This window comes from Aptenodytes patagonicus, chromosome 3, assembly GCF_965638725.1.
Source record: "Aptenodytes patagonicus chromosome 3, bAptPat1.pri.cur, whole genome shotgun sequence".
Classification (NCBI taxonomy): domain Eukaryota; kingdom Metazoa; phylum Chordata; class Aves; order Sphenisciformes; family Spheniscidae; genus Aptenodytes; species Aptenodytes patagonicus.
Window position 1 is genome coordinate 28,814,300 of NC_134951.1, and position 25,610 is coordinate 28,839,909.

Here is a 25,610-nt window from a genome sequence, read left to right on the forward strand (position 1 = left end):
GCTTAGAGAGGTGTACTCTGCGCTGGGTCAAAAAGTGCCTGGACGGCCGGGCCCAGAGAGTTGTGGTGAATGGAGTTCAATCCAGTTGGCAGCTGGTCACAAGCGGTGTTCCCCAGGGCTCAGTTTTGGGGCCAGTCTTGTTCAATATCTTTATTGATGATCTGGATGAGGGGATCGAGTGCACCCTCAGTAAGTTTGCAGACGACACCAAGTTGGGCGGGAGTGTTGATCTGCTCGAGGGTAGGAAGGCTCTGCAGAGGGACCTGGACAGGCTGGATCGATGGGCCGAGGCCAACTGTATGAGGTTCAACAAGGCCAAGTGCCGGGTCCTGCACTTTGGCCATGCAGCGCTACAGGCTTGGGGAAGAGTGGCTGGAAAGCTGCCTGTCGGAAAAGGACCTGGGGGTGCTGGTTGACAGCCGGCTGAACATGAGCCGGCAGTGTGCCCAGATGGTCAAGAAGGCCAGTGGCATCCTGGCCTGTATCAGAAGTAGTGTGGCCAGCAGGAGTAGGGAAGTGATGGTGCCCCTGTACTCGGCCCTGGTGAGGCCGCACCTCGAATACTGTGTTCCGTTTTGGGCCCCTCACTACAAGAAGGACGTCGAGGTGCTGGAGTGTGTCCAGAGAAGGGCAACGAGGCTGGTGAAGGGTCTGGAGAACAAGTCTTCTGAGGAGCGGCTGAGGGAACTGGGGTTGTTTAGCCTGGAGAAGAGGAGGCTGAGGGGAGACCTCGTTGCTCTCTACAACTACCTGCAAGGAGGTTGTAGCGAGGTGGGTGTCGGTCTCTTCTCCCAAGGAACTAGTGATAGGACGAGAGGAAATGGCCTCCAGTTGCGCCAGGGGAGGTTTCGATTGGATGTGAGGAAAAATGTCTTTACTGAAAGAGTGGTTAAAGATTGGAACAGGCTGCCCAGGGAAGTGGTTGAGTCCCCATCCCTGGAGGTATTTAAAAGATGAGTAGATGAGGTGCTTAGGGACATGGTTTAGTGGGCATGGTGGTGTTGGGTTGACGGTTGGACTCGATGATCTTAGAGGTCTTTTCCAACCTTAATGATTCTATGATTCTATGATTCTTCATATAAGTATCAGGGTAGAAATTAGCTCTGCAATTGCAAAAGCATATGTAAAAACACAGTAGTGAAATCTTTTCTTCCAAAGTGATGCAGCAAGTAACTAATCCTGCAGCTGTTATTACAGCTTTCATTAAAGGTAGATACACATTATAGAACACCTCTTTTGAAGTAATTGCCTAGTCTTGGTCTCCTTAATTAATCAAAACTTGGGACCCTGAATACTGTATTGGTTTTTTCTTTCCCCAAGCTCAATACTCCCTTCTGCTGCAAAGTAGACAAATGTATGGGGAAATGTACCCCCACCCCCCAAAAAAAACCACCCCACATTAAAGAAAGCTTAATACATGTGAAAGTCAGAATATTCTATGACATTTATGGGTTCCACTCTTTCTGCATCAAAATCTATAGTTTATGATCAAACAACTAGTCTGATTTATAGAAATCAGTATACAGAAATAACCTTATCACTGTAAATGACTTTTTACTTATGAATGTATATCATATGCATTGTTCAAATTTGGCACTCTTCTTCCTCCAGCAATTGAGCCTAATTATGTTTGTGTTGACTAGATTGAGCATTGCTAAGAGTGAATGGGCAGGCTAATGAGAGGATACAACAAGAGTCATCTTTGGTTTCCAGGGAATGCAGAAATGGATGTCCAATTGGTTGTCAGGTCATGACTGTGGCTTTGCATGCATGTCCCTAAATTTGGCAAGGATTTTTCAGATAGCATAAGCTTTAGGTTTCAAAATGTAATCCCTATTCCAACCCTGGAAGTGAAACCTACTTTTTCTTGCAAGACTACTTTGATGCTTTGCAGAATTAACTCCAAAACTAATAAGCTAAATGGTTTAAGAACAATTCTACCAGTGAAGACAAAGAGGGTTTCCCTGTTCATTCCCAAGTTATGATATATCTACATAGTAGTGCATAAGCATCCCACTCATGACACCAATTTACTGGCCTGCTTGCTTCTGTATTTATTTATCTTCTTCCCTCTTCATAAAAATAGATATGGCCATTCTAGTCAGTGTTGTTTTTTAGTTTTTATTACTCACTCTTGTTTTTTCTTTTCTGTATATTTCCTGCCTTTGCAACCATAGATGCTGCAAACAAATTAGCGTCTTAGGTATCTGCCATAGGAAACTGTTAGAATGATTTTTGAAGGCTGTACTGTTGATTTTGAATATTTCATGTATTCATGTCAGTGTACGCTAATGAATCCATTCAGGATTTCTCTCTTACATTTAAATAGATCCTTGAACATAATGAGCACCTATTTCTAAAAGATCTGAAGAAAAGGAAAGGTTAAGAAGAAATTAGGGAGTTCAGAGGGAGGGGGACACAGGTAATGCAACAGAACTATTTGAGAACAGACTTTCTTCTTTGGTCTTTTTACCTAACACACTTGATCCGTCTTGGCAGATTTCTGCTCAGGCATAAGTGAAACAAGACAGATGAATAAATAGGGTTGTCATGTTCAGTTAATGTTGTGTATCTCAGAAACAAGACCAAGCAGAAGGTGCAGTCTGAAAGTGATGAGGTCCTTAGAGTCAAGATAAACTGTTGTGGTTTTCAGTCTTTCACTTCAAATTTAGATAAAGAAATATAATTTGTACTCTTAAAAATCACATTTAGGTTTTATTTTCAAAAGGTCAATAAAATGAATGAGGTAGTCTATGGGCATATTACCTAAGATTTTTGAAAGAACTTAATTACTTCATGCCATTCAGTTCCTCTCTGACTGGTGGATTTGTAGAGAGTCTTTTTACTGCCAGGTGACATGTTATGGTAAGGCCAAGTCCCTTCATTTTTACTACTTCAGGTGCTGTCTTTTTACCTTCCCTAATGACATTGTTATTTTACTTTATTTTTTGTAGGTCAGCTCTCATTAATGTTTCTACTGTTTTAAGTACATGTTTGTCATAAGTGAGTCTTTTAGTTCTAAGCAGGTAGGACTCAAAAAGGTAATTCAGATGACTGACTGGAGACATAACTTTTACCTGGCTGTGTGCAACAGCATTTACCAAATTTTGTGAGTGAGGTAAATGTTTCAGTTCTGGAATAAGATAAGTGATTGTAACTTAACAATTACACCATTAAAGTTGAGGTACAGATAGTTTAAAGATTAGTGAAAATGGTAAAACATGCTCACTATAAAGCCTGGTCTGATACCTGTGAAAGGCTATATTTGATTTGAATTTGCACCTAGAATCATAGAATCATTAAGGTTGGAAAAGACCTCTAAGATCATCGAGTCCAACCGTCAACCCAACACCACCATGCCCACTAAACCATGTCCCTAAGCGCCTCATCTACACATCTTTTAAATACCTCCAGGGATGGGGACTCAACCACTTCCCTGGGCAGCCTCTTCCAATCTTTAACCACTCTTTCAGTAAAGACATTTTTCCTCACGTCCAATCTAAACCTCCCCTGGTGCAACTTGAGGCCATTTCCTCTCGTCCTATCACTAGTTCCTTGGGAGAAGAGACCGACACCCACCCCGCTACAACCTCCTTGCAGGTAGCTGTAGAGAGCGATGAGATCTCCCCTCAGCCTCCTTTTCTGCAGGCTAAACAACCCCAGTTCCCTCAGCCGCTCCTCATAAGACTTGCTCTCCAGACCCTTCACCAGCCTTGTTGCCCTTCTCTGGACACACTCCAGCACCTCAATGTCCTTCTTGTAGTGAGGGGCCCAAAACGGAACACAGTATTCGAGGTGCGGCCTCACCAGGGCCGAGTACAGGGGCACGATCACTTCCCTACTCCTGCTGGCCACACTACTTCTGATACAGGCCAGGATGCCATTGGCCTTCTTGGCCACCTGGGCACACTGCCGGCTCATGTTCAGCCGGCTGTCAACCAGCACCCCCAGGTCCTTTTCCGACAGGCAGCTTTCCAGCCACTCTTCCCCAAGCCTGTAGCGCTGCATGGGGTTGTTGTGGCCGAAGTGCAGGACCCGGCACTTGGCCTTGTTGAACCTCATACAGTTGGCCTGGGCCCATCGATCCAGCCTGTCCAGGTCCCTCTGCAGAGCCTTCCTACCCTCGAGCAGATCAACACTCCCGCCCAACTTGGTGTCGTCTGCAAACTTACTGAGGGTGCACTCGATCCCCTCGTCCAGATCATCGATAAAGATATTGAACAAGACCGGCCCCAAAACTGAGCCCTGGGGAACACCGCTCGTGACCAGCTGCCAACTGGATTGAACTCCATTCACCACAACTCTCTGGGCCCGGCCGTCCAGCCAGTTTTTGACCCAGCGCAGAGTACACCTCTCTAAGCCGTGAACCGCCAGCTTCTCTAGGAGAATGCTGTGGGAGACAGTGTCAAAGGCCTTGCTGAAGTCCAGGTAGACCACAGCCACAGCCTTTCCCTCATGCACTAGGCAGGTCACCTGGTCATAGAAGGAGATCAGGTTGGTCAAGCAGGACCTGCCTCTCATGAACCCGTGCTGGCTAGGCCGGATCCCTTGGTTGTCCCGCACATGCCTTGTGAGCACCCTCAAGATGAACCGCTCCATAATCTTCCCCAGCACCGAGGTCAGGCTGACAGGCCTGTAGTTCCCCGGATCCTCCTTCCGGCCCTTCTTGTAGATGGGCGTCACTTTGGCAAGCCTCCAGTCGTCCGGGACCTCCCCCGTTAACCAGGACTGCTGATAAATGATGGAGAGTGGCTTGGCAAGCTCCTCCGGCAGCTCCCTCAGCACTCCCGGGTGGATCCCATCCGGCCCCATAGACTTGTGAGCATCCAGGTGGCGTAGCAAGTCGTTCACTGCTTCCTCTTGGATTATGGGGTGTTTATCCTGCTCGCCGTCCCTGTCTTCCAGCTCGGGGGCCTGAATACCCTGAGGATAACTGGTCTGAATACCCTGAGGATAACTGGTCTGACTATTAAAGTCTGAAGCAAAGAAGGCATTAAGTACCTCAGCCTTTTCCTCATCCTCGGTGACAATGTTCCCCCCCGCATCCAATAATGGATGGAGATTTTACTTGGCTCTCTTCTTGTCATTAATATATTTGTAAAAACATTTTTTGTTGTCTCTAACGACAGCGGCTAGATGGCATTCTAGCTGGGCTTTTGCCTTTCTCATTTCCTCTCTGCACGACCTAACGAGATCCCTGTACTCTTCTTGAGTCGCCTGCCCCTTCTTCCACAAGCGGTAAACTCTCCTTTTTTTCCTGAGTCCCAGCAAGAGCTCCCCGTTCAGCCAGGCCGGTCGTCTTCCCCGCCCATTCTTCTTACGGCACATGGGGACAGCCTGCTCCCGTGCCTTTAAGACTTCCTTCTTGAAGATCGTCCAGCCTTGCTGGACTCCTTTGCCCTTCGGGACTGTCTCCCAAGGGACTCTCTCAACCAGTGTCCTGAACAGGCCAAAGTCCGCCCTCTGGAAGTCCATGGTTGTGGTTTTGCTGCCCCCCTCCTCACTTCACCAAGGATCGAGAATTCTATCATCTCATGGTCTCTAAGCCCAAGATGGCCTCTGACCACCACATCTCCCACCAGTCCTTCTCTGTTAGTAAACAGCAGGTCGAGCGAGGCACCTCCCCTGGTAGGCTCACTTACCAGCTGCGTCAGGAAGTTGTCTTCCACACACTCCAGGAACCTCCTAGACTGTTTCCTCTCTGCCATGTTGTATTTCCAGCAGACGTCCCGGAAGTTGAAGTCCCCCACGAGAACAAGGGCTAGCGATTGTGAGACTTCTGCCAGCCACTTGCAGAATGCTTCATCCGCCTCTTCATCCTGGTTGGGTGGTCTATAACAGACTCCCAGCAGGATATCTGCCTCGTTGGCCTTCCCCCTCATCCTTACCCGTAAACACTCGACCATATCATCATCACAATCGTTGAGCTCTAGACAATCGAAACACTCCCTAACATACAGGGCCACCCCACTGCCTCTCCTTCCTCGCCTGTCCCTTCTGAAGAGTCTATAGCCATCCATTGCAGCACTCCAGTCATGAGAGTCACCCCACCATGTTTCTGTGATGGTGACTAAGTCATATCTCTCCTGCTGCACAATGGCTTCCAGCTCCTCCTGTTTGCCACCCATGCTGTGGGCGTTGGTGCGATGCACTTGAGCTGGGCTATTGATTTCACCCCCAGCATCGGCACGCCACCCCTAGGCTCATCTCTAGTGAGCCTGGTTTTATCCCCTTCCCCCTTCAAACCTAGTTTAAAGGCTTCTCAATGAGCCCCTGAGACATCTCATTGGAACTTTTCATAAAGGCTCTAGTGGATAAGAATATTATCTTTAAAAGCTACACAGATACGTGTTCTCCCTCTGTTATTTCCTCTAACGCTTCAATACTAGTTCTTCCCGAATTGCTAATGATATGTCAATAGTATATCATCTCCAAAATACCATTAGCAGGACATTGCTTTTCCCAGTCAGACATACTTACTTTATCCCCATAGGTTGAAGGGCATCAGTAGCTGGTGTTCAGCACTTTAATCTTCTTGAATCAAGCTCTCACCAGGTGAGGAAGCTTCATCCCAGTAAGAGTGCTGAATCAGTATGGATCCTGAAGTCCTCAACTCCTCCAGCTCTTCAGTGTCTACTTATTGACTCCTCCAAGCTCTTGAGCCATTAGCTTTAGAGAAGATGATGAAAGATGAACAAGCCCCTTGTAAGAAATGTTATCTGAAAATTTTTTTATGCACACTGCACTCTACAGTTATATTTTGATGATTTAATTTTTTCCACTGTTTTCATATTGCTGTTTCCCCTTCTCTTCCACTGGATTTCCTTCTCCTCGTATAACCAATCGCTACACACAGCCACAACACAACTTTTTCCAGACTTTGGTACTTGTGACAAATATCACACAAGCAATCACCTGACTTCTCAAAAAGAAGATCCAGTGGTCTTTAAAAGCCTTCCAGGTTAAGTGGTACCACATGGAAACTATTAGAACTTTCTGATGCGTAAAAAATACTAGTGTGTTAGCTGCCCAGTGCAAGCTTCAGTGAAGTTTTATACGTATGTTTATACAATACAATAATTTGTGTCTTTTCTGTTTTATTCAGGTCATTGCCGTTGTTATGGATATGTTTACAGATGTGGATATCTTTAGAGAAATTGTGGAGGCATCTGCTAGAGGGATTGCAGTGTATCTCCTGCTTGATGAGTCAAACTTCAGTCACTTTCTGAAAATGACGGAGAAGCAAGGCTGTCAAGTTCAGAGGCTCAGGGTAAGGCTTCCTGTATTCTTGTGCATGAACATTCACTACTTGTTCCTCCACAACCTATTGAAAAGGGACTATTATTCAAAAAGTGATTATCGAATACTACTTTTTCAAATTAACTAAGAGGTATAAATAGGTAAGCTCTCAGCAGAACCTTCTCTACAAATGTTTTTCTCTTTAGAAAGATTGTTATCTTTTTCATGTGTCAAAACAAGTATTTGATAGATTGACATAATTTTGCATATCTTATTTATAAAATAATTTTCCATTATTACGTATTTAGGAATACTACATGTTTGAAAAACTTAGCTTCTTTTTGCTTTCTCTTAAAGTAGCCTACAAATAGAGTCATAAAGCTTATGTAAATTAATAAATTGCATACTTCATTTTACGATCGTTAAAGTTATTATCTATTAAAATACTTTAAAAGGCCCAAGATTCTTTTATTACTGATTTCCTGAAATCTATATTATCATGTCTGTCTGCATCATGTCCTAGAGAATATTACTTTTATTCATGAAATACGTAATTTTATCCTCTAAGAAAGATAACAAGAAGACTAAGGTTTACATTTTTCACAAGATGTCCTGTGCCGCCCTAATATTTAACAGGGATTAGAATACAAACCATGAGCTGCATTGACGTGACGTAAATGCTTCATAAATACTTCTAGATTTACTGTACTGTAGATAGCACTGAAGAAGTTCCAAGGATGTTGCCAGACTTTCTTTGCAAAGCTCTGAGCACTGCCTTGGCTGAACTTCCATGTAGTTCCATTTGCAAGTCCTTGTTTCTGTAACTAGTTAGGCTGTGTTTGCTCCTGGCAAAAATATTATGAAAGCTCTTCTTAGCAGCGTGCATTTTAAGAACCCAGTCCAAAAATCAGCTAGAGGTGTGATGTATTTGTGAGGATAAAGAAGGCTTTTTGTTAGAATTTTGGAGCAAACCTGTATTTTATACCAGTTTATGCTCTGGAGTGTTGACTTAGGTCCTTAAATGTATTCCCACACCACTTTCCATGCTTGTTTCTTGTGTGTAAGTGTGTGGGATTGCCCTCTGGTGGCCTAATATACAGAGCTATGGGAACTTTTGGAGGGAAAACATTAAAAATATGTTGTGTGTTTGTAAACACTGGTCATGTTTGCCTTCATGAAGTCAGTATTTGGCAATATTTCCATACTCTGGAACTTAAGATACCACCCTTTGCTGATTACTTGAGTTAACTATGCCATAGAGGTTGCCAAAAATGGTGTATGTTTCTTTATGCATGAGTTTTATCCTCTAAAAATAAAAGAAATTAGGAGCATGCATTTCAAGCAGTATCTCAAAAAATGCTATAGTATGTATTTTCAAGTTAATTCTGTGCAATGTGTATCTACAGCTGTTTCGAAAGCTTAACTTCTTTTGGGTGAGTTCGAGGTTGTCTTTTTAATATGGTTTTATAGACCTACAGGCATTTATACTGTGGTTGAAAGAATTAATGTACATACGTTAGAGTGGATTTTGTATGGGTTAGGGTGGATTGGAGAGGTTTGGACTTGGCCTTTTCAGTGACATTATGTATTATATGTCCCTGTTTCGTAACGATGGGAGAAATAAAATACTTCTTTACTCTGCAAGGTGTACTTAGAATAGTTCAAGGTTTATCAGAAAATGAAAAATATATGCCAAAGAGAGTTGTGTGCTGGGTTTCCAGTTTAGCTTGTAATAAAGCTGTCCAAATTAATGGTCTTCTCATGCAAGTGCTACTCCCAGTGACTGTTGCTCTGGGAATAGAAGCTTACTACTCCCACAGTAATTCTCCTGTGCCTTTCTTGAGGGTGAAGAGAAACTGATGTTGACTATGAAAGAACAGTCAGTACTTTGGAGAAGTTTTCTCCCTTTCTCTTTTTCCCATCGCCTCAAGGCTCACAAAAAAAACCCCATCTTTAACTTTTTGTGCTCTTGGCTTTTGGTCCTCCCCTTCTGTTCAGTGAAAGCAGGAAGAGGACAGAGATGTATGGATCTGTTTCTTTTCCTCAGGATGTAGCACCAGCAGCACCGGTCTTGTTACTCTCTGGCATGATTTGGTTCAGTCTTGCAGGAGTATAGCAGACACTCCTCATGCCATGCGCTTATGATGAGTTTCTGTAAAGCTTTTCTGACTCAACGCCTTCTCTGGCTCTTTCTCTCTTCCTTTGTATCAGTAAAAAATGAGATGCAGTGGTGAGCGAGACTGTACTTTTGAATTCAGAGTTACAATTCAGTAGTCTGTATGGAAAAAGAAGAGGATTTTATTCATAAATCTACATTAAATGTCTGTGCAGACAGTTTTTCTCATCTGTAGTCTGCATGTCAGGACATGTTTCCCTCTATTGAAAGATATAACTGAAAAAAATGGAATGTCTATATATTCTGTGATTATTATTTGGATTCTGTATAGGAGAACATGAAATCAGGAGTTTACTAGGAGCTTTTTCAGTCTTTTCTACAGCATTTCTTCTTGTGCGTTGGTTTTTACTTAATGTTCACCTTAACATCACTAGTGGAACTCAACTCAAATAATTCATTTTTTTATACTTTCCCATTTCTCTTTCCCCACTTTCATTTATCTGTTTCCTGACTGTCCTACATTTTTCCCCATTAATTAATGTGTTTCTATTTTTTCTCATCTCTCTCTAAGCTTCTTTTGATTAACTTTCTCTCCAGTCTGACTTGTTGTTCAGTCAGCGATTCTTTTGCATAGAAAGATGAAGAGTCATTACAGATTCTGACTTTTTTCAGGTGGTTTTTCAAAAACTAATAGCTGAATTTTTTGAGAGATGCTTTTTTTTCTGCTACTGATAGGTGTTGGAGCAAACTATGACATAGATTTGCACTGCAAAATGTAGCACCGAGACAACAATCCCCAGACCCACCATAATGCTCAATGCAGTAGCTTAATTTTGGATTAGAAACAATGAACCAGTGTAGGCAATGTTGTTTAATGCCTAAGAAGTCAATCAAGCTCCTCAGCTGATGCCAGATCTTTGTGTTTTATTTGGTCTGAGGTGAGGCATGTGGCAGAGGCTCCATGCTCTGCAGAAACCTATTTTTACTTCTCTGGCAATAAGGAAGAATCATCTTGCTACAGGAGGATATTGAAAGCAATCTGACAGGAACTATTTATCGCCTGATACTCCTTTCAGTATTTTTAATGAATTGCAGGAGTGAGAAAACAGAACCACTACTGAATTGATTTTACTTTCCTTTTGTGAAGTCTACTCCCAGATATGCATGCTTAAATGCATAGTAGGAGCTGCTCGTGAGACCTGATTGCTGCCTGTTATTTCTCACCAGTGTTATCAAAATCATCAAAAGTTTTCCAGTACTTCTACGTCTAAGTCAAATTTGGTTATTAAATAGACGTGCACAGCACGATGTTGTATCTGTGAGCAAACTTTTGTGCTAAGGGACTCCAGACTCCAGTGAAGTCATTGAGATTTTGTCTTCAGTAGTCATTGAATCAGATTTGAGGTCAGAATAGAAGCGAGCTTGAAAACTACTTAGCATTTGTACACCAACTATTATCTCTTAGTAAGAAGAGAGGCCCAGGTTAATAAATAATATTGGTAATGATGAACAATATGAGAAATGTGACTTTTTTTCCTTTAAAACTGTTAGGCTAAGTGTTAGGTAGACATCCATTTTCTTCTTTGTGCATTTTCTTGACAGCAAGTACAGGGTGAGTAATTGTACACTGATAAAAACCGACTCTACAAACAAAAAGTGCTGAAATGAAATGTTTGAGACCAGTATATTCACTGTACTTATCTATCACATTGGAGGGTTTTTACTGATGAAAATAAATGTGTAATGTTGAATTATACTTCAAAATTTTAAATCATGCTTATGTGGCTCTCTCTGGGAAGATAATGGTGCAGTCATACATAAAAAGAGATTAGAGCTTGTTTCCTGTTCATCATCTGGGTGTCATTTAACTGGATAGCCCTGATGGCCATCCTTAAACTGCAGCCACTGGATGTTTTCGATGTCCCTGAGTGTCCTACACCCTGCTCTTGGAAGATCCTGTGTCTGGCTTCAAAAACCTCCTAAAACATCAAGTCCTTGATTAAATTTTTCTTCTGTATGCATCCACTAGCAGTCACTGACAAAAACAGGTTACAGGACCGGACAGATTTTCCGTTTGACTCGCTATGGCCAATCTTACATACTTTTGTGTATCCCGTCAGGCTAGCTGGGATCCTTCATGATGTGTGGTTTACGGTTTGCCCATGATTTTCCTCTCAGGATTCATAAAGGAATTATTGCTTTACCCACAGTGATGCCTAACACTTCTGCAGCGATCAGTGACACTACCGTTAGCACTGTTAGCAGGGTGTCCTGTAGCCTGAGGATGAAACCAAGTAGGAAGGTGAAGCCCAGCATTTCATACCAAATGGGGCTTGCAATTCAGTATGTATATATTTACTGCTTCTAATCCTAAGTGGAACACATTGTTATTATATATCCTCAAATATTGTCTGTATTTTGGACAATTATTCAAAGTATGCATCCCTGGCACCTAATTAGAGGGTTTGAAGTAGGTGAAGAATGCTAGATGAACTGTGGAGGAAAAGGAAGTGTTATGTGAGAAAGGTTAGCATGGTCTCTGGCACATGCCTTTGTAATGCTGCTATGTTCCCGTCTTCGAGTGGATGACCTACCGAGACAGGGAAAGAGTTGGCAGGGTTAAGGAAGCAGGATAGAAAAGCTGCAGGAGGAAAAATACTGAAGGGAAGGAAAAGAAAAAGGAGAACAGAGGAAGCAGTGACTATGATTTTTTTTAAAAACAACAATTTAATGTAAATTTGATTTCTTTTTTAGATATGCCTACTTGAAGTTATATTTCAACTTATGAGTACCTGAGGCAAAGCTTTTTTTTATAGAGTATGGTAATTTGCAAGCCATTAGCCTTGCTTGTGCCTCCGGCATTCCAGATTCCCAAGTGATATCCTGTCCAATACCGATCAGGCCTTATCTCAATAAGATTTGATACGTTCAACTGGCATGTCTTCAGGCCAGCATTACTTGTTATGGTTATTTGAAAACGTATAAGCTGCCTCTCAAGTTACCTTTTTCGAATTATAATGACATAAATATAATTTAATATAGTTACATATAAATCTGACATACAAATATAATTACATGGTGTATAGAATTGGGTAAAACAGTCATTGAAGTAAATGCAAGTTTCATGACTAATTCACAAAATTTTACTTTATAGTAAATAAGGGTTTACTGTTGTGATAATCTTTAGAATGGGTAAGTTCCAGTATTTTCTTTTTTTCTTTTTCAGGAATTACTTTTTCCACACTATTTAACTTTCAAATAAAAGCTTTTTATTTAATTACTTTTACTTAAAGCTTGAGTAGCTGCTGGAGAAAGAATAATTTTCTTCAGTGGGATTGGCTTGTTCAAAGTTCAACAAAAACCACACTGGAAAAGCGGGAAAATTTACTTTCATTGATAAGAAAACTTCTGATCAGAGTGCAGAAAACTTGAAAGACACAATGCTAGATTGTCAAAAGTGATTAGCAGGTAGAGGTGCAAAATTATGTCAACCTCTCATTCAATAATGTAAATTGGGTTGTTACTGTTTCTTTTTTAGCTGTTTCTGAAAATAGACCTAAGCATCCACCTGTATTTTCACTTTTAAAATTTTTACCTTTTAAAATTTTACAGCATTTCTAGATAATACTTCTTTTATTTATCTAATTAAGATATAAACTTCATGTTTTATGTTTTTAGCACATTTGCAAGACATTTAGGTCACAAACAAAAGTAATTTTTAAATGCTGTCTTTGTACATTTTAACTGATTGCATTTTTGTTCAAACACAGCTTGACAAAAATGCTAAGTAAAAACTCACCTAATAAATAAATAAAATTTAAAGAACTTGGATAGCTTGAGTTAAACCGTAATTTGCCAAGTCAGCAGCTTTTAAGTGTAACTCTCGCTTCTTTGATTTGATTTTTCTTTTGATAAAAGTTTTAAGATAACCAACAGTGAAATATGTACTGATTTAGAAAGCATGTGTTATTTGGAAATCTGCTTTCATTTCATGGAGATTTTCTCCTAATTTTTTGAATTTTCTGCTTGGAAAGATAAATTCATTGGATTGTAGTAGACACTATAATTAAAACTCCTACAACCTCTATTTATTAGAACTTCATATGTTTTAGGTAAATGTGTAAGTGCTCCCACAGACAATAAAGGTTTATGTAACTGTATTGCAAACTCAGTCATACTTTATAGACTGGAATCTTAAATACTTTTGTAAGTTTAAACATCTCTACAGCTTCCTGAGGAGGGGAAGCGGAGAGGGACGTGCTGAGCTCTTCTCCCTGGTATCCAGTTGACAGGACATGTGGGAACAGTTCAAAGCTGTGTCAGGAGAGGTTTAGACTGGACATGAGGAAGCGTTTCTTTATTGAGAGGGTGGTCAAACACTGGAACAGGCTTCCTAGAGAGGCGGTCGATGCCCCAAGCCTGCCAGTGTTTAACAGGCATTTGGACAATGCCCGTAACAACATGCTTTAACTTTTGGTCAGCCCTGAAGTGGTCAGGCAATTGGACTAGGTGATCGTTGTAGGTCCCTTCCAACTGAAATATTCTATTCTATTCTATTCTATTCTATTCTATTCTATTCTATTCTATTCTATTCTATTCTATTCTATTCTCCTCTATTTATTTTATCCCCCTGGTTTTGCGGAATTTACCCTGTACACAATCTTAAACATTTTGCTTCATGAACAGCCCTAATCCATCTGTACCTGGCCTTCACAGAGCATGTCTGCTGTGATTTTCAACCTGTCCTTGTAGCAGTCCCGTGAAGCAAGACATTCCTTTGTATTCACAAGTCTTATATTCTATTTCCATATATACAGTCTATGTAATAACCATATAGATTCTGTTTTCTTACTGCCAATGCTAAACTACGGATTTCACTCCCACTGGAATACTTGCAAATTACCACAAATTAGCATTGCTAGAACAAATATTGCAAGGCTAGAAACTACAGTAAATATTGTGATCATTCACAGCTATATTCCAAGCTATTTTTGTGTCTTGTGAAGCATTTTGTATCTCGCAGCCACATGAGGTAGATGCTGTAGGTCGGTTTGCATTGAATATAAAATTAATTTTTTTATAAATAAGCGCCTTTCTGTAACAATTTCTGATAAATGCTTTTATTTTTTTTCTACATCCATGTAAGAACTTTTTATTCTTAGTATATTAGTAGTAGTAGTACAGTCCAGAAGGTGTTCTAAAACTTCTTTTGAATTTTTTATTTCCAGGAGCTTAAAAAAACAAGTGACAGTAGGGAGGAAAAAAAAAAAAAGACGCTGGCTTAGCTGAATCAATTTCATCCACAGTCTGGGAGAAAAATAGACCACATTTTTGAGATCCAACATGGAAAATTTCCCAAGTGCAATTTACTGAGTTTGCATGAGTAAAACATAAAGCTTTTCAACAGAATTCAAACAACTGCTGCGTAAAGTTTGTTACCTATGCATGTTGTGGTAGCATCTCTGAACTTAGAAGTGTGATTGATGCCATGGTGCAAAGCTGATTGAGAAATCTTACTGGTCATAAAACTGCAAGGGATTCTAGTGCCAGGTGGTATCATTCAATGGATCATCTCAGAGTGGGGTATCTGTGGTTTTAGGTATAGCAGCCTTGTTCAATTAAAATAAAAGTGATCCTGGCTCTTTAGATGTTGTCTCGGATTAGCTGAAATGCTTGGAAATCTAAATATTGTACATCAGATGATGAAAAGAATTTTTTTTTTTACAGTACAAAACCTCTTTCTCTTGTCAAAGACTTCTTGTGCCAGAACTTCATTTCTGGGAGTGGTGGCTATGGAAAAGTAGAATTTCATTTTCTGTGGCCTAGGAAATCTCATCAGTCTTGAAGACAAAGCAATAACTTGCCATTTTGGGTCCCTAGGGGACAAGTTTGATCAGAGTTTACTTCCCTGAAGAGTTTATTAACATGCAATAATATAACTCTTCTCCTACTGTACCTCTGACTTTTAAACCCCTGGATGCTAAACATGAAATACAGTATACCAACTAAAGTATTTCAATTGTCTTTTTCAGAACATGAGGGTGCGGACAGTAAAAGGACAAGATTACTATTCTAAAACAGGAGCAAAATTCCATGGAAAAATGGAACAAAAATTTATTCTTGTTGACTGTAAGAAAGTCATATATGGTTCTTACAGGTAAGATCAGTTACTGAGGTGTCTGCAGAAAACCTGTTATCTCAGTACCTCTCCTATTGCAAATTTGTTTTTTTTCTATTTCTGAAAATTCTTTCAGGGAACTCCATGGATAAATTTGATTATCTTTTCTGTAATTTAACAAGTTATCGTAGATATTTATTGCTAACTAGCCTAACACAAAGCCAAATTTTGAGATCCTCGGTTAGTTTTTCACAAGTAAAAAATAAAGTATATAGCTTTTGCTATAGCTGGAGACTTGCTAAAAGGAGAGAGAAATCCTGATTTGTCTTATATTGTCTGAATTATTCTTGTTTAACAGTCACTACAGAAAAAGCTGCCAAAATTATTTCATAAGCTCTCTTGGATAGTTCCTTCTCGTAATAGTCTTCTAAAGCTAACATTATAGACCTATTCTATGGCACTCTGTAGTGTATCGTGGTCAAATTCAGAATTGCCCAAGTTAAGTTGACATAGTTTCTTTATATTTAGCTAAGTTTCTTTTTTATACTTTCCGTTTTATTTCCAGTGTATGTGTGCAAAGCATAGGCTGGAAGAACTTACAGCTTTGCAGAGCTGGAAAAGAACTAAGTTAAAGCAGGGACAGTTTTATCTCACACATTATTAAATATTTTCTTTCTTTTCATGCTATACTTCTCTCCCTTGGCCTACTGAATTAGTTTCTGCCAGCATAGTGCCTGGGTGCCAGATCCACAGCCACTGACTTTCATAGATTTCCACCACTGTAAGCTTTCAAAAATCTGGCTTTTTATTTCCTCTGAGACTTGGCCAGCCCCAAATTCAGGTTGATGTATATAAATGGTAGTGAGGTAAGTGACGAGTTCATAAATGAATCAGTGTAAGAGCGTCCAGGGAGAGTCTGCCTGCTTTGACATCTACACACAGTGTTAGAGTCTGTGAGAATGTGATAGTTTTTCTCATTTGAGAAAATTTTCTCATTTTGAAAAATAACACTGCTTTAAGACCTAGCACCACAGGGGCTGGAATCATCAATTTCTGTAGAAATTAAGCTTGCTTTGTAAAAGAATCTAGTGATTTATAACAGGAAAGATGAGTCTTTCTGAATTCTTGCTCTCTGAACTCAATTAAAAGTTTAGGTTTTTTCCAAATATTGCAAAATATATTATTCTTAATTGTGAAAATTAATAGAAAAAATTCATGCAGCATGATTTGACTTAATCTCAGCACACTATTATTTCCTGAAAAATACAAAACTAACAAAACAAAAAAAATGAAATCAGCAAGCTATTTACGTGACTACAACAAACCTGTTTTTTAACATCCAGAAGACAAATGCAAATAAAACAAGTTCATTGATTTAATTAAATTTTTTCTTTTTTTTTCATGAAAATAGGATTGCAAAACAGATTTTTTCTTTGTTGTAATCTACAAATTAGATTTTGACACCATGATATTAGGCTTGTTGAAACATCCTTAATGTACATGTTAATGTATTTTATCTCATTTTGTAGCTGTAAAGTAGCTGTAGCTACTTAGCGTTGAGCATGTGTTCAGCCTTTCTAAGTACAATACAAAAGAGGAAAATTTCCTTAATCGGAATATCATCATTGCAATTAAAAGAAACGTTCATATCCAATCTGGCGTGCATAGTAGAAAATGTAAACTTTTTAACAATTCTGAGGTGTATCTTTTTGAAAATGTGTTTAGAGTGAAGTACATTCAGAACTGTTGAAGCAGTTCTGCATATTATTTCAAATGTATTTTTTTCACAACATAACCACACATTAACATTCTCAGACTCAGGAGTAAATACAGTGGGTCTAGTCAATCCTGGCTTAGTCTTTGTAGAGGTAATTTTGTTCCATTGGGTATTTGTACTCCACTGTTCTACATTTTTGAACACTTTTTTGCAATATCCACTTTTTATAAGGGCAATTAAGTAGTTATAGACTCATTCCTGCTCCCACTGAAAGCAGTGGAAAGTCTCCAGCTGAGTTCAACTGGTATTATCATAGAATCATAGAGGTTGGAAAAGCCCTCAAAGATCATCGAGTCCAACCGTCAACCCAACACCACCATGCCCACCAAACCATGTCCCTAAGCGCCTCATCTACACGTCTTTTAAATACTTCCAGGGATGGGGACTCAACCACTTCCCTGGGCAGCCTCTTCCAATGTTTAACCACTCTTTCAGTAAAGAAATTTTAGATTAGATTAGACCTTCCAAATCCAAATTCCATTAATCATGCCTGCAATTTATTTATTTATTTAGAAAGTATTTGTACAAAACCCAGTTTGTGTGAAAGCTTTCTTATCAAGAAGGACCAGTGTAATGCCTTTCTTCAAAAGAACTGTTTCTAATGGTCATTTGTTCTTTTTTCAGCTTTATGTGGTCATTTGAAAAAACCAACCTCAGTATGGTTCAAGTTATCACAGGACAGCTGGTTGAATCCTTTGATGAAGAGTTCAGGACACTGTACGCCCGTTCTTCTGTTCCTTGTTCATTTGCCCCAGAATTAGTGCGGGTAAACAGTCGCAGGACACTCTGGGATAATGATACATACCAACACTCAGTGTCTTCCTTGGCTTCAGTTTCTAGCCAAAGAAACCTTTTTGGTAGGCAAGACAAGGTTCACAATATAGATCCTGTTTGTTGGAAAACTCGAGGAAGATATGTAGTAAATGAAATAGATAAATATGGCTTAAGAAATCAAGCCTATAATAAACAACCATTTCATCCAGGTTTTAATATGCAAAATCCAATCCAGCAGTATCAACCTAGTGAAAAAAATGAGCACTGGAAGAGACATAGTTATGCTGGGGAGAAGCCAGAAAGGACACCTTACCTATTGCTCAACAGAGCTATTAATAGAGCCAACAATCCATCAAATACTTGGAAAATGCCATCTGATAGCCTTAGTATTGTTTCTTCATTACGAGGAGGATATGCAAATAACTACAATACACCCCAGCAAAGTTTTGCCGATCAGTTTTCACGACCAAAGGTAAATCTTGCAGAAAGAAATTCAATTGTACGGAGGTCTTTTAATGGGACAGATAATCATATCCGCCATCTGCAGCAAAGGATGCCGACCCTCGAACACACAACGAAATCATTCCTGCGTAACTGGCGAATTAAGTCATATTTGAATGATCAAACAGATTATCCAGTAGAGTCTAATGAGTCGGCCTTGGGTGACAGATATGATAGCTATGACACAGCTGAAAATATTAAAGCTCATGCGCTATATTCTCATTCTCGCTTACGATCATCGTTGGTGTTTCAGCCAACTTTACCTGAACAGCAGGAAGTAAGCAGCTGTGCAAGTTCTTCAAATTCAACTATAATTGGGTCAGAGGGAAGTGCAACACCTAAAGGGACATCTAATCATGCTCCAAGTGTGGAAAATGGAACAGATAATATTTTAGAAGAGCTTAGCACAAACGTCCCACTTAAATCAGATGCACCAAAACCCCACAGAATTCATATTGCAGACAACACAAAACCTGGTGTAAATTCAAATGCAACGGGCGACTCATCTCTCTATTTGTACACAACACTGTGTGCTGACAAACATGCAGAGAATTTGAAGAACCTTCAAAATGAAAATATGCTAAAAAGGAGGAGTTTTCCTATGTTTAATTCAAAGTCCATATTAGACCCTGGTGCCAACAAACATGCATCCAGTTACGTTTACAGCACATTGACTAGGCATAGACTTAAGCAACCAGTTAGTCCAAAACTTCCAGAAGACACGCTGAAGAGCTCTAAAAGTTTGCACAGTGTCACCAACCACTTGCCACAGGAGGAGAAGAACCTCAAAGGAGAGCTAAAGAGCCCAACTGCTAGCAAGGCAATCTCTATGGCTGCTCTCACTGAAGCTAGCAAAGAGGAGTCTTGTAAGGATTGCACATCAAAGAAAGAAAGTAAGAATTCCCCAAGTTTTCTAAAGAAAGGATCTCAGAAATTGCGGTCACTTCTTAATCTCACACCAGACAAGAAGGAAAACTTGTCAAAAAACAAAGGTCCTGCCTTTTACAGAATGTGTAGTAGTTCTGACACGTTGGTTTCTGAAGAAGAGAATCAAAAACCAAAGATTTCTGAGAATAAGACAGATTCTTCCCCAAGGAGAAAGAGAAACACATCATCAAATTCTCAAGGTAGCTTGAACAGAAGTAAAGAAGATGTCACCGGGAGCCCAACAAAGTCTCCGAAGTCACCAAAACCTCAAAAACCTCCATCTGATGAAAGCAATAAAAAGTGTCCTCTCTTGTGCCCCCTTGAAAGTAAGTTCATAGAAACTGCAGGAGATGCATCTACCCCAAGATTTAATACAGAACAGATTCAGTATCAAGACGTAAAGGAAATCACCACAAATACTACTCCCGAAAGTGCCCCTGTTTCTGCTCTTCAAAGAGCAAATTCAGTGACACCACAGCTGGCAAGCTCAAAACGCCAAGAGGAGCTAAGATCTCGTTTGAGTGAAAGGCGTGTTTATAGCCGCTTTGAGCCTTTCTGCAAGATGGAAAATGCGAGTCAACCCCCAGGAAATGCACCCAACAGCAGTTCACATCTCTCAGATACCAAAAGCAAGACCTTAGGGAATAATTACGGCAGGAGTAATCACATGGTCAGCTACAATTCAACTGGTTACAATCCGTTGCAGCCTAATGAAAACAAGCTGAGGGGATTTATGCAAAAGTTTGGGAACTTCCTACACAAAAGCAAGTAAAAAGTTTGTTGATTATGTTGAAATACAGCAAGAGTAGCAAAGCTGGACATAATCTTAACTGGACAAGACTGACAGGCAACTTCTGTAGAGCTTACTTGGGTTTCTTCTTGGGTCTAGGACATTGGAATGAATGTACATATTTTTACATAATTATCCTAGAATTGTTATACTTAAGTCTTTACAGAAATTCTGTGTCCAGAAGATGTCTCAAGGGTTGTTTATAATGTTTACATTGTAAGATTAATCTTATACATTTTCCCGGTGAAGAAAGTACATACTAGCATATTGTAAGATTAAGTGTGGGGAAAAAAAAGATGGAGGATGTTTTTAAACTTCAAATAATACTGTTTTCAAAGATTTGCCCTTTAAAAATAGGATAGCACTAGGAATAGTGGCTTGCATTTTTTCAGCATTTATGTACACTTTCAAATGATAAACACAAATGTTAATGCATTGCATGTTACTTACCTTCAAACTAATTTTTTAAAACCTCTTTTAGGCTTCATCTTGTTAATAATTTACCCCATAGTGTCTATTGAACTATTTGGGCAGCAGATGGATCTATCTTACTTTATTGAATTTCCCATGTAATACGATATTTTTCTGAAGTATTTGGCACACAGATCTTAAAGTGACCTTAATCTGAGATTCCACAGACTTGTTTACATGGTTAAACTAGTGTGAATGTAGGATAAGCATTAAAAAAAGCTATTTATAAAATAAGGTGCCTTGAAAATAACTTACAAATAGTTTAAATTTCAATGGGTTAATTACATTTGTATAACATGCCAGTATTCTGTAATGTACTCTAAAAATAGCTTTTTGTTACATTTTTCTATTTGGTATTTCAAAAAAAAAATTGTCCGTGGACTTCCATTTCTCAGGTAAGTTTTAGAGTTTCACATGCGACAGTCTGTTTTGTTGCCAGATATATTTGCAACTCTGGCTTTAATAACCTAGTTTTTTTTTAAATAAGGTTGCAAGTGCTTAGACTAGGCATATGAGGGAGATTGCAAGCTCAACCCTGCAATGCTGCCTTATGTCAGGATGAGTATTACAAGGCCAGGAGCAATTAGGCACCTAAAAATGAGGTTCGTAAAAGTCGCCACATCAAAAAATAAGGCACCTCTCCTAAGCCAAAGAAAGTATCAGTGAAGGGTGATAGTAGCAAGTGTTCAACCTTAATGAAGGTATTTAGGCACCTAACTGCAGCCTAAGGGACGAATTTTTTTCATCCGAGCCTCTAGGTCATAAAAAATTTCCTGATATTAAGTGCCTGTGCCAGGTTAGTGCTTAAAAAAACACAGGCAGGGTGTTTGGGCAGCAGCATGGCACCTGCTTCTCATCTGCAATGTGCAGCCGGAACATTCAGCTGGCTCACTCCCTCCTGGATGTGGAGTTTGTCTCTCAGGAGAATGCCATAACCAAGATGCTCTGCAACAGTTTTGATCCAAATTCAGAAATTTGGGAAGATTGATTGCTGAGAGCAATGAGGGTCTTCATGTTTCAGGAGCATGTTTTAGGAGACCACTTCACTCTTAGATCTGAAAGGTCCTACAGCATCCTATGGAGGAGTCCCACTAGGAAGGTCTTGGCTTTATTCTTTAGAAAGAAACACCAAAAAGGCATTTCATGCACCAGCTAGATCGAGTTCATTTGTCTCTTCTATCTGTGGCCCCGGGAAGAGATTTTATACGGAAATCTACTTCTCACCGAGAATCTGCTGTAGCTCCTGTGAACTCACCATAGTTATTGTCAGTGATTTCAGTGAAGCAGTGTCAGCTTTTTCTTCAAACTGTTTCTCGGGCAACCTTGTTAGGTTGATGCATCATAGCAATAACTGTTTCACTGTGGGGATGGTATTTCTTCATGAGAATGGCAAAGTCTTGCATCTCAATCCTCTGCTGAAAGTTTAGGTTTCCCCTTTACCTGTGACCAGGGAAGAGATTTCATTAATTTCTTGATGAACACTGGTCACTTTGTTCACTCCTTGCTGAAATGCCATAGTTGGTATTTTTCCCAAATGAACATTTATACTGAAATACTCTGTCCCAACAGGGGCAGCATTTTCAGACCCAAGGCAAGGAGCGTCTGTCTCCTTAGTGCTCCAGGCATATTTTCAATATAGGCACAACGTACTTCCACAGCTATGCAGCCAATAGCAATGCAATACTGTACTTTTTATAACTTAATATTTTTAGCAGGGCAGACAGTTATTCAGGATGGTGCCTGAATTAACAGTACAGCAAAGGAACTTAACCAAGATGCAGGTGGTGCTAAAAAGGGTGTGGGTAGTTTTTAGGAGGATCTTTAGTTTTCCCTTGTACTGTTATGAGCTCTGACATACACTTGTAGGCAGTACTATATTTGGGAAGGAAATGAGAGAGGGAGAACAAGGGTCTTGGGGCAAGTTTTGAAGTGACAGTTCTTTCCATTTTGTAGTAAACTTTGGGAAATCCATTTTGATACAGTTTGGAAATATTTTACTGTATTTTTCAAAGTAGATTGCTAATTAGAGAGTCCTGAGAAGGCAGATATTTTAATTAACCAAGTTATAGATATATACTACTATTTTGTACCTACACAGAAGATTAAGAGTCTTCAGTGAAGAGCCTGCTCATAGACTTAATAATGCAAAAAAAAAAAAAAAATCACTGTAGAACTGGCTTTTTTTTCATTTTCAGATCTCTCCTCAGAGACCCCGCATAGGAATGGTGCTACATTAAGGCCTGATCCGAGATTAATTGAAATTAATGCAAAAGACCACCACAGACCTCAGTGGAAGTAGGATCAGACACTTAATGTACTGACACCACTGTTTTACAAATATTACAAGATGGAATGCTGCTTGGGGAGCGTGAGGCTCTGACACGACGGGCGCAGCAGCCCCATGCTCTGCCTGCAGCTAGGGCTTTGAAGGTAGGGGACCACACTGGGGAGCTCCACAGGTGGTGCAAGGACCAACTGTTATTTTGTTCCTTCCAGAACGGGGTGTTAAAGCCGGGAAAACAATGCTCACCCAGTCCTGTCTGATTTGCCTCGTGTCTGTGTGGGAACCTAGCTGTTGCGCAAAATAGAAAGGAAAAATATGGAAGAAAAAAAAAGATACCTGCTCTTTGCATCAGCAAAGAAAAGGGATATGCACATTTTTGGAGGGAAAAATAAAGTTTATATTTTGAACTTCCTTTTTCCCAAAGCTTGTCTTGATGTTTCTGCTTTTCCAAGGAGATGCATTTCGTTCAACGTGTCCTAAATGTGCTCTGCACATTGCAAGTTTGTTACACCCCGCACACACCCAATGCACTCCCAGTTTTGTAAGGCTGTGAAGTAATAGCTGTTGTGATGCATGATGGTCATCTGGCCAAATGGCTTGGGAGTTGTGAAACCCATGAAAAAAGACGTGTCATTTCCACATTAAATAAAACCCCATTAGCGCCATAATAGATCTAGGAGGGTGGCTGTGCGAAACCTGATCAGAGTTGTGCAATGCTGAGTGTGGCCTCGGGAGCACCATCGGCAGCGGGGGGCAGTGCGGCCAGGAATTACAGGCTCCTCATATGGTGCCCGTTCAATTCACATCGTAAACAAACCACCCCTACATACGGTCATAATACCCGGTGAATAAATTGCTTCATTTCTGCAGCCTTGTAATAAACAGTTTTTACCGCCTCTCGGATTGCAAAATGTTGGTTGTTCTCTTATTAGTGAGCTTGCACCGCACTCTTTATTCATGCTAACAAACATGAACTAGATGTAAGGAAAGGATAAAAATTAAGAAAAATTAAATTTCCAGCTGTCTAATACATGAGGGTGGTAGTATTTGTTACAAACCTTGAGAGAAACAAAAAGCCTATCAGGCAATAGATGTTTGTGCATTGATAGGTGAAAAAATACTGTTCAGAGAAAAAACTGTTTGATCATTTTTCAGCTTTCTGAAACGTATTAGGAAATGTTGTGGTTTATAAAAGAAGTCATAAGAAAAATAATACCAAAATCTGTTGCAAGACAATGTAAAAATAAAATTTAAAATGGCTCCACTAAGCTGTACAATAAATATAATTTTTTTTCATTTGTAGCATTACGTGGGATAAGCTGTACAACCAACAAGTAGCTTTGCAACTGTATAATGCAGACAGATCAGTAAGGTTACTGTGGTACTTACTGTAATTTATTCTCCATATCACTATTGTACTGCACAGTACAGTATTTGGGGTTTTTTTAGTTTGTTTTCATTTAGTCAGGAGGGTTAGAGCAACGTAAAGCTGCAGTAGTTCACAGGTAACTGGGACATGTTACTCCAATTTTGTCTTCACTTGAATGAGTACATATTCCATTAGCACCCTGGTGACAAGAGAGGAGACTGCAATGCTCAAAAGGCTGTCTTGCCATTTCATTCTTTATTTCATACAGGTGCTTACAGATGTCTTGGTACCTTTCTATACGGTCTGAAATTTTTCATCATTTTCAACTCAAAACCAAGAGTTACAGTTAGGTCTCCATTTTTCACATTTTGACGTGATCCCAAAGACGTTGCATGTTCTGAGAACTGTTTTCTGTATTGAGAAACAGGATGGAAGAAAACATTTGCTCTTGGACAGCTCAAAACAGAGCTGCTTTGCTGTTAAGCAAAACTAGTAGTGTGGATTTCTACTTTAGTGATGTTGATTAGTTAAGTTTTAATCCCCTTAACCTCCTTCTTGTTTAGAATGGTGTGTCCCCCCCTCAGTATTTAAAAGCAATTTTCATATATGTAACACTTTAAAAAGTGGTCAAGTCCTATTTCTGAAAAGCCAGGGGTATATAGGGTGCTAGATTCCCAAATCAATCTTTGTGTATCTTGAAAATATTTTTGCATATTTCTGGAAGAGAATGTGGTTTACTAAAAATGACTGGACATCTCTTCAGAAGAAGCTGCTGTGAAGACTATGCATCTTTCTCCCACCATGTGTGTTACGCTAACTAAAAATTCCATGGATAAATGCAAAAGATGGGGGGAAAAATAATCACTTCTCATAAGAGGCCCATGAAACGTTTATTTTGATAGTGTTGCTTCCATATGTAAATACAGCTGGGAGAAAAAATTGCTTCTTTTCTCTCCGAAGCAGACAAAAATTATGACAGCTGAAGTAGAAATACTTTAAAGACTACGCACCAGTGGCAATATTTTATTGTGTTTGAGAAATTCAAACTCATTTATGAGCATTCAGACACAGGACTCTCACGTCTGTTGTACCTTGTTTGTTCTTGCCTCATTTAGCAATCAAAGTGCTCAAAATTCAGACTGATTGTCTACAGCTTTCCAAGCCCTTTAATAATACTCTGAAGAACCGATCCAACAAGGCATTAAACACACGCTTAGCTTTTTAAACTATGCAGTCCCAGGATA

General features: G+C 39.8%; 1 protein-coding gene across 3 annotated transcripts in view; it reads left to right on the forward strand.

Moving 5' to 3' along the window:
- FAM83B (family with sequence similarity 83 member B) overlaps window positions 1-24,265 on the forward strand; it is a 57,782-nt gene extending 33,517 nt beyond the window's left edge. For all 3 annotated transcript variants that reach the window (XM_076332960.1, XM_076332959.1, XM_076332961.1), the window contains exons 3-5: window positions 7,106-7,270; window positions 15,388-15,512; window positions 17,875-24,265. In XM_076332960.1, the coding sequence (XP_076189075.1) occupies window positions 7,106-7,270; window positions 15,388-15,512; window positions 17,875-20,224 (2,640 nt within the window). In that variant the 3' untranslated portion in view covers window positions 20,225-24,265. The remainder of the gene's footprint in view (window positions 1-7,105; window positions 7,271-15,387; window positions 15,513-17,874) is intronic.
- The last annotated feature ends 1,345 nt before the right edge of the window (window positions 24,266-25,610 follow it).